We start from the raw sequence: 10,249 nt of genomic DNA, 5'->3' as shown, positions 1-10,249 counted from the left end.
CCATATACCATATGTTGAACTTCTAAATTAAAACTCAACCAGAAACATATCATTAAACACAAGTTCTACAAGCCATTTTTAGACAATTGTAACCATTAGCCTGAGAAATTTGACCATTGAAACATTCCCTGTAGAAAGTTTTTTATCTGGAATTGCTAGGTATCATATTTTAACATGGAGGCCTTTCTAGGGCACACAAACATTCCTTCTAGGAGATGCAAATTATTGGCTTCCTGAACTGCCATTGCCAGAAAGTTAAAATACAATGCTCATTTTCAAGTTACAGAATCTTCAAGAAAAAAATTGATATGCAAAACAAATTGAAATATTCCATTAAGGGCTCTACCATGAGAATGCATGCCTTCAAAACAACGCGTTGCAAGAAAAAGTGTCAATTTATGGATATTCAAAATGTTTGTCTGTTAGGATAGGACACATAATGTCATCAGCCAGGCATTCTTTTGGTTTTGAATATGATACAACTGCATTATTTATTAACAATGGAGAAGCTATGATTAACTACATTCATCCTAATAAAAGACAGGTGGATTGACTGCTGTATCTTGCAGCTAAATTGATACTGGATCTCAACATATTGTCAAACACCTTACCATATTGTTTCTTACAACTTTTTTCATTATCTATAGAGAAAGAAGCATAATACGCATTCACTCTTTGCTTTTGGAAGACCAGTCTTTCTTTCGACCAGCAAGAATACGTGAAATCTGCAAACCCCTACTGAAGGCCTGATTGAAAAGCAAACGAGTTTGGAATTCCGATACGAAGGGAAACCAAGCCAATACAGCAACTGGTGCAAAAAGTAAGAGTCCCATTATGAATTCATAGCCCCGTGCAAGAGCCCGAACAGAGCCCCAAAATCCAATGCGATGTACAAAAGGCTTGCAGGTTTGTGCAATCTACAGCAAGACCAAGTTCAAACTCCAACATAAGAAACCAACGCTGTGAGATTTTAACATAACTTTCCATTATTCTCAGGTTTCAAAAAGAAAAACTAAACACATGTAACATAACTGTGAACCCTCTAACCTGCAATATGGCCCATCCAGTGGGCATGAATGCAAGAATACACGCAAACAAGTCTCTCACTGTCATGTGTAAGACAAGGTAAAGAACAATTAGAACTGCTATGAATCCAATGAAAAGAAGGCCCTTAAGAAGTCGGAACACAAGCTGAAAATCTGCGCTAAATCTCCTCCTTCCCATAGAAACAATCTGCAGCCAAAAGGAATGCTGTTAGAGAATCTTAAATAATTTTGCAAGACATATCCCTCATTAACTTGATGCAGAAAAGATAATTGGATTGAAAAGTTATGAAAAGGAAGGGTGGGAAACAGTACAGAACTTTTGAATTTTCTGTTCCCAAAATCGATATACAAAATAGTTCAAATTTCATGACATGCAAACTAGGTCTTAAAAAGAGTTAAAATTTACCTTCAATACCGCTAAAACAACAACTATGACAAGCCATGATAGTCCATATACCTGCAGTTTGAGGATTTTGGAATGTTAGAATTTGAATCAATAAGTGCTAGTAACCAACATGTACATTTCAACACAAAAACACACCAAAAACACACAAAACATACGAATTACTGGATTGGAGTCCAATGCCACTATCCTTGCTTGTCCTTTTCTAAAACATAAGATAATCATGTCAGGTTTATTTCCTTGTCATAGGTGCATTTGGGTGACCTTTAAGTATGCAGATAACAATCTGGGAATTCTCACAAGGAACTTTGGAATTTGGAAGACTGGATTTTGAGGGCAGATCTTGATTTATAGAAGAAGAAGGGGGTATAAAGTTTGGATGAAAGGATCATGAGAAATTGCTTGGTCAATGCTATAGAGAAAATTGGATATTGTCAAGCATTTATGGAGAGAAGGGGGCAATGGTGTAATAAAAAAAAGATAAATATAGAATGTAATATCAACTTAAGTAGCATTGGGCTTCGGGTTAGTGAAACTATGACACCTACTTCTTCTGGGACAAGTGGAAGTATGAGACAGCAAGGTTGCACGAAACGGGGAAACGGGTACGAGTTTCCGAAACGGGAAGCGATACGAAACGCGACCTCCCCAAATTTTGGAAACGGGGAAACGCGATATATATATATATATATATATATTAGGACATTTAAGAAATATGTGCAATCATAAAGCATATATGATACATTCTAATTTATTACATTATGATAAAACTGTCAATTGTCAATGCATAAACTATATGTATCTAAATTTGCATCACATTTACTCATGAATAATCACATAATGAAAATAGAAATATCCAAAATCAGCGACGAGAAATTTCTAATTTCTTGTCTCGTGCTTGATTGGGAGTCTCCTCCTACATAGTCAAACGACCTTAATGCTCTTGATTAAATACAAGTTTCATACCCTAGTACCCTACATTCTCTTGATTATTGGGAGTCTCCCCTGCATAGAGGGCTTGGTTCTCTTGATTAAATACAAGTTCCATACCCTAGTACATGATAAAATCCAATGGAAACATTGCAATCCCCCCAATCCTGAAATCCTGAAAAACAGATAAGTCTGCTGGATTTTGAGTGAGATCTAAAATTCTACTTTCTCCATATGAAATCCAATGAGGGCGAAACCACTCTCAAACATCCTGAGTCATTTCATGGTAATGTTAAAAATTTAAGTAAAAGGATGAAAATGAAAAATAAAGGAGAATATCACTTTTACTTTAAGAATTTAACATTACCATGAACTGCATATCAACACTAGGGCAAAGTTCACTTTTATAACTTTAGAGAGGCATCTAGAAGCAACTAGAAGTCACTAGGCTAACGTAAGAATAGATTAGAAAACAAATAAAATAAAATAAACACAAGTAAATGCTGAAACATGGGTCGTACGGCCCTGAAACGCATTTCAGGCCGTACTGGCCACGTTTCAGTTTCGTGAAATGTGGCAGTACGGCCTGAAACGCGTTTCAGGGCCGTACCAAACGCGTTTCAGCGTTTTGTACCCGTTTCCGTAAGGAACCGCCCTTCTGCCCCACGTTTCCTGCAACATAGTGAGACAGATATGAAGGACCTATATGTCCATTATCCATTATACATATGGTGCCTGTCTCTGGCAGTGATACTATCTCTTTGAATCTTTGTATTAATGAGGATTGAGCATAATACGATGCAGATTTGACAGTGGAATCTTTTACTGCCCCCTCTCCCCACCACACACCCCAGGGGGTTTTTTCACTATAATTCCAGTGTCTATTGCTATGCTTGCTTTACCTGCTATGCATTTATTGTTGGGAAGTTTTAGGAAATTTTTATTTGTGTGAGAATTCTGTATGGCTTTTATGTTTTTAACATGGTATTAGAGCCAGCACAAGCCTGATATTTCTCGGGGGAAAGGCCTGTAGATTGTGACTTGTGTCTTAAGCTAAGTTGCAAGAAAATTGAATTGGTAACAGGTACAGGTTTTGGAAACAGGAACACCTGGAAACGTTTCAACCTTTCTCCCCAGACATCAAGCTATATCAAGGTGTGTGTGTGTGTGTGTGTGTGTGTGTGTGTGTGTGTAACACAAATTCTTGCAAGAAACAAGAATGATACACAATGAAATTTTAGAAAGAAATCTATGTCTATATTAACTCCCATAGATGATAAAATTGTACAAAAATCCAAAAGCAGCATCTATAGATTTCTCCCTTTATTTTTTCTTTCAAACGAAAGTAAGAAATTGGTAGATTTATAAATGAATTAGAGATTAATTTGCCTTCCTTTTTCCATAGATTAAGAACTTTTAGACTTCCTATGGACCCCACATCCCTCATGGGCACTCAGGTGGGATCCAGTAACTTCAAAAACACATTGAAACATGGGGATTTCAAATCAAAATGCCTCAGAAATGCCCTAAGCCATAATGTACAGTACTTTCAAATCATGAAATACTTTATGGCATGGCTCAGGGTATTTCAGCAAAAAGGTGCATTTTAGGTATTGATGTGTGGGTTGGGTGGGCACTTCCAACAAACTTATTATTAGTTTTCAAGGTTACTCCTAAATTGTTTACACTGTCCTTGGTGGAGCTTCATGTGATGCAAGGTGCATGGTAGATGAATGACCCTTGGTTCTTCCATGATGGACATAGACATGGGACGCAAGTTTCCCAGTGATTGTTAGACCTTTCATGGATGCTTGTGCATCTTTCTTCCTTGGAAACGTAGACAACATGGAGACATTCTTCATGATCCACACAGGAGAGTGGGTAGCTTGCTTAGTGGATGACTTGCTTTGGAGGAGCATTGGGTATCCCTGAGGAGAGCGTTGAGTCATAGATGGCATGGGGATGCTTGGTTGCTTGGATGGAGACTTGTGCTTGACTTGAGGATGATTGAGATGACGGGATGATCATGTAAGTGGGGTGGACCCAGAGATATACATGGCCTAGGAGGAGCAATAGAGCTTTACAAACTTGGGGAGGTGGAGTGATGTACCTTGTGTGTCGGATGCCTTCACCTTGGACCTTGACAACTACCACTTGTAAAGGGAGCACTTCACATGCGGACCTACCTTATTGTAGATAAGTTGCTTGTAGTAGATTAGGACCACTATTGTATCGTTGACCTCACTCGCCTCTTATATAAATATAGGGAGGAGAGAGTCATTTGTTCATACTTGATCTTGTTGATTCATTCATCGGATTAATGTTGAGGAGTGAAGCACACTACTCTCTCTCCCTCTCCCCTCTTCATTGCATTATTACTCTTTGTTTTGAGAGCTAGAGTTTTTGGTGAAGTTCAAGGGTAATTTTAGGGTTTGGGTTTCACCCTAAAGACCCAAGGAAGTTAGGGTCTGAGATGTTGAGAAATCTAGGGCATGAATACTTAAAATATTTCTCTGCTTGATAATTGCTTGTGATATACTTTTATTTCTTAGCTTATAGTCTTTTCTTCGTTATGTTATTATCGTGTTCTTTTCATCAAGAAAATTACCAATATGCACAATAAAAGACAAATGACACGGTATGTAGGCTTGTCAGCCAGGGCCAAAACCTCTCACCTCTTGAGAGGAAAACCCGATCAAAATTCTTCTTATAGATCTTCAATTGATGAGTACCAAGACCATGACAAAGACCCTTGACTCTAGTATCCTCCCAAGAACCTTGTCACTAACCTTGATGCTCGATGCTCTGCCTCTTCCCTTTCTTGACTTTCTTCTTGATCTCGACCTACACTCCTCGGCTCCTTCTGGAGAAACTCGATCTCTATCCTTCACCCTACTTCTTCTCTGCTTCTCCTAGAGAATGTTGATCTCTATGATCTTGATCTCTAGCTCAGTCACCCCAAAACAAGTATCCCAAAAGAATCCTTCCTTCGTCGACCGCAAAAGAAACTCTCCTTCACTAGCCCCAGAAGAAACTTCTCCTTCGCTATGCCCAGAAGAAACTCTCCTTCTCTTGCCCAAAAGAAACTCTCCTTTGCAATGCCCAGAAGAATCCTTCTTATCACTTCTTCGAACTTCTTCTTTGTGGCCTCTTCCTCGTACTTCTTCTTCACTGAATTCTTTTCGTGTTGCTTCACTCTAAGTTAATCCGAGTGTGGCTATTTATACACTTGATTACATGTCCTTTAGGCTGACATGATCACAAGTAGTTAGGCCGACTTCTTCTAGCAAGTTCTTCCATCGTTGTAGGCCGACTTGAAGAGGATAAGTGACAAGGTCTTGGAAAATACTTTACATACACAAGTTTGACCTTTTACAAAGTGTAACATGACTTCATTACATGACAGTGACTATCATTTTATAACTAGATGACAAATAATTCCCAAAGACTCTCAATGGGAGTCTTGACTCAAAAATAAAACCTCTTGCTCATGAAACCCATGAAGCAAGCAATACAATAATTTTTATTTTTCTTCTTTACATCTCATTACATAAAATCATAATTACATGTCATTATGAAGACCAAACCTAGTTACACTTTTCAACATGAGAGAAACTCTATTAGTGTGTGTGATTCATCAAACTGCTACCAAAAACATAAAGACAAGAACACAGATGTTGGCTCTCTGCCAGGGCCAAAACCTCTCTCTCTTAGAGAGGAAAACCCTTTGGTAAGTTTCTCTTATTGAAGCTTCTTATTGATCACTGCCAAACCCTAGACCCTTGACTAGGATGTCCTCCAAACACAAGTCAAGTCCTTCCTCTTTTCTGCATTATGTTCCCTAGCACATGGACTTCCTCCTTCCAGCACTTTGCTCCCCAGCACTTCATCCTTTTCTTCACTACTTTGTCTAGAGATAGACCTCGGCTATGTTAGCTTCTTGATGAGATATTCTTCTTCCTTTCTTCAATAAGTTCTTCACTTAAGGAGACACCCTTATCTTGATCCAACGAGACTCTTCTTGATGTATAGGTGTATGACTATATGGCTGCCCTAGTTTTCTCATGTATGGTACGTACCCTAGAGAATTAGGGTCCTTTTCCTTCGCTAGAGAGATAGGCTTCTTCACTTGACTTGGAAGGCCTTGTAGGCCTAGTTTCAAGCCCAAAAAACACTAGTTCATGGACTATTTGTCCCTGTTGTCATACCCACAGACTTGACCTCCTTTTCTTCGCACATGTCACTGTTTCTAGCCCTAGAAATAGTCCTCTTCACTTCGGTTTTCCTCCTCCTTCCTTTGTTGCACTAGGAGACCCTTAAACTTGTCCTTTTGTTGCTTCTTTTCGGCTTATATACTACACTGATTTCAGAGTTGCTTGGTTGACGTTGTGAAGGAGTGGACAACCTCTATATATAGAGGATTGTCCCTCCTTTAGGCCGACTTGAGGCCGACATCATGACTGTAGGCCGACTTGTCTATTTCTTCATCATTTTCATCGTTTAGCTTCCTTTTGGAGGACGTTGTTGCATGGAGAGGACTTGCACTTGTCTTGGAGGTATTCCTTTGACCTTATACAATATTATACATAGTGTAATATGCCCTCTAAGGGTCTTCAACATTTTCTTTTGAATCCTTGACTCACCTATAGCACTTAACATGTGCTAGACCTATTTCAATGAGCAAGAAACTCATTGACATATATGATAAAAATAATGTTTTTTTTCTTGAATAAGTGCAAATATCAAAATTACATTTATGAAGACCGAACCTAGTTACATTTCCTTCAACAGTTTCTACTTCCAAAGGGGATAATATGTTCAAGGTACATCCCTTAAAAGGTGGTGGCATGTGATAGATAGGTGAATGAAGTAGGGGATGAGAAGGGGCAGCCTTGGGCCACATGCTGGGGTACAAAGATAACTAATAAAAGGGAAGCCCACACTTGGGTTTATAATGTATAGGAGGGAGCAATCATGGTACATGAAGTGCCCCGGCCTTGATTTTTCCACCCTTCTTTATATGCCTTTTGCCTTTTTATGATTTTTCTTTGATTAACTACTCAGGGCTCAAGGGGTAAGAGCATGATGTGTGAGATATGGCAGTGAATACCCCTTTTTAAGGTAGGGCAGTTCATTGCCCACCAGGGGTTGCGACAATCACGGGTTCCTATTTGATGAAGGAGGCTCATAGAACCTATAGGAACCGGGGTGATGGGATGATGGGGTAGAGATCATGTATTGGCTTTCGCCCACGTGGTAAATGTGTTTGTCCTTGCCATATTTTGCATTTTGTGGTACATTTTCCTGTTGAATGTGGCCAATTATGCTTTTTTCTTTTTAGTTGTATCAACCTCTGGGGCATCATACCAAACTTAACCCAAGGTGTGGGCAAGGGCAAGGGGAAAGCTAACCCTATGTGGACCCAGTGGAGGAATGTGGACCCACCGGAGGAATGTGGACCCAGGAGGGAGAAATGATGAATGGGGTAATAATGAGTGGAAAGGGGGTAATATATGCAGATAAGGGAGCGGGACCATGTGACCAAAATCAAGGTTTCCCATGAAATACCATCCCTAAAGCCAAATGGTCAGTAAAAGAGATCCCATGGGACTAGAATCCAAGGTTAATATCCAGAATGGGTCTAGGGAACAAAAGCACAACCTAGCCCATTCCTTCCGTCGAATCCCCCTATTAATCCATGCCCAGAAGTGTCCATGATAAACAAACTACAATCCTCAATTACCAAATGACAAGGCATACCTTTAGGTTCAGGAGGCCCACCTTCAAACATACAATCATGGCAGATGGGTGAGGGACCACATCGCTGGCTCAGGTGGCGGAGAAATGGCACAATAAGCTAGCCGATGGCTACAAGGGGCTATTGGTTGCCAGCTAAGGTCTTGGAGAAAAAAATTCTCCTATGGATATCACCCACAAAATGGTGGGTAACAAGAACTAATTGTCAAGGGGATCTATGTTTGGGAGCACCTTTCCAATTGGAAAAGGCTTCGGGAAAAATGCATTCATGAAGATCCAGGAAGAGGCTCAAGAACAGTTAAGGCAAGCAAGCAAGGAGGTGGAGATGAGAACTTGGCCTTGGGCAATCAAGCCAAGAAAGGAAAAGGAAAGGGTTATGTCAAAATGGTCAAAGATGAGGGGTCAACTTCACAGTCAATTAAGAATAAGGACTTAAGTAAAATCAAGTGCTTCATCTTGCACAAGAATGGGCACTATGCATCACAATAGTAGACAACAACTTCAAATAGGTTGATGAGTTTGCAACAAATTTTGAGGACTTCTCGTTGGTCTCCTATCTATCTACCAACACCACTACCTAGAGTGCTTGGTACCTTAATAGTGGTGCATCATGCGCATGACAGCAACACAAGAGTTCTTCAACAGTTTGACAGAGGACTCAGATTTACATGTGGAGCTTGGTAACGATGTTGTAAATTTTTCTTAGGGCTATATTGTTCTTTGCTTTCATAATTGCATTTCTTCATTTACACATTAAATTCAGTCCATAACATCATAACATTATTCAGATTTACATCATTATTTAGTAGCATATACAACTATATAGAACGAACAATACCATCATCAATGCAGTGAAACATAAAGGAACAACAGAAGAAAAGCATTCACACAGAGACACCAGCATTGGTCGAAGACTAGGGAAAAACCCACTATGGGGAAAACCCTTTCAAATTATTCTTCTTATTAGATTGTCATTGAATGATTCAACAAAAGAGAGTACAATGATTCATATCTTCAACCATAAACCTAATCAGTAAAATCAACTAAACAACATCCATGAGAGGAACCCAACCATGCTCATACTCAAAATCCTGATTCAAAAGAATGTAATGAACTGTCACTGTCTGCGGTCAAATACCAAACACTACGATCAACGAGCGAAAACATCGGACAACTGAAAAAACAAATCCTAGTTTCCAATCTCACGGAGGACATGTGCGAGTGACTGAAAGGCTTCAGTGGCACGGATGAGTCGGCCAGCAAGCGACTGCAGCCGAGATCTCTTTGTGACATGCCTACAACTGAGGCCCAAAACCCTAAGACAAAGATGTGAGCTTCGAACCCTGCAATTTCACCTTCATGCGAACCTATTCCTCCGCGCATCTTCCTCAAACCTGTTCGAGCCAAAAACAAGAAAGAGAATAGAAGAATGCCTCATAATGATATCCAAATGAGGTTGAGGTCACTTGTATTTATCACTTTCCAAGGGTGTCCAATTTGCTTCGGGGCCGACCTAATCAAATATGCACGTGGGCTTATAATTCAAAAATACACTTTCCATTGTCCAAATTTGATGATCTTTAAGTCGATTTTGGTCCTCTCAAAAAGAGGAATTCAATACAATCATCATCTCCATCAAATGAGTTGTCCAAAGTGGAATTTGGCCCTGGTTTCCATTTTAATAGATGCCAGGAATGCAATGGGAGGTGTTGGGACCATCATGTTCCAACTCAAGTTTGGATGGTCAATAGAGACTAAGGAGTTGCTATATGTGCCAGGTTTGACAAAGAACTTGCTCTCAATATCAACTATGGGGGACAGAGAATTTGTTGTAATGTTTTAGTATGGACAGGTACGCATATGTCCAGAGGGAGCTAGTCCTGACATGGTAGGGGTCATTGGGATTACACAGGGCATTCAATGTAGGTTGAAGGTAAAAATCCATTACAAGAATTTGTGCATAGTACTAACAACTTGTGTGAGCTATGGCACGGAAGAATGGGACACTTCCACTATAGGGCGTTTGCTTATTCTGAGGGAGATTGCCATTGTTCTCCCAGAATATAGCATTGAGTAGCAGGGCATGTGGAGAGGGTGTGCACTAGGCAAAAAT

The 10,249-nt window shown here is 39.8% G+C and overlaps 1 protein-coding gene across 1 annotated transcript in view; it reads right to left on the bottom strand.

The window, feature by feature from the left end:
* Positions 1-376: 376 nt before the first annotated feature.
* LOC149237038 (callose synthase 3-like) overlaps positions 377-10,249 on the bottom strand; it is a 305,860-nt gene continuing 295,987 nt past the window's right edge. Inside the window, exons 41-43 of the mRNA XM_089372560.1 lie at positions 1,453-1,503; positions 1,048-1,233; positions 377-917 (exon numbers count right to left, since the gene is read on the bottom strand). Of these exons, the coding sequence (XP_089228686.1) occupies positions 669-917; positions 1,048-1,233; positions 1,453-1,503 (486 nt within the window). The 3' untranslated portion in view covers positions 377-668. The remainder of the gene's footprint in view (positions 918-1,047; positions 1,234-1,452; positions 1,504-10,249) is intronic.

The sequence above is a fragment of the Pinus tabuliformis genome, chromosome 8 (genome assembly GCF_031772625.1).
Source record: "Pinus tabuliformis cultivar Carrire ecotype Pingquan chromosome 8, CPIR1, whole genome shotgun sequence".
Lineage (NCBI taxonomy): Eukaryota > Viridiplantae > Streptophyta > Pinopsida > Pinales > Pinaceae > Pinus > Pinus tabuliformis.
This window is presented reverse-complemented; position numbering and strand designations above follow the sequence as displayed.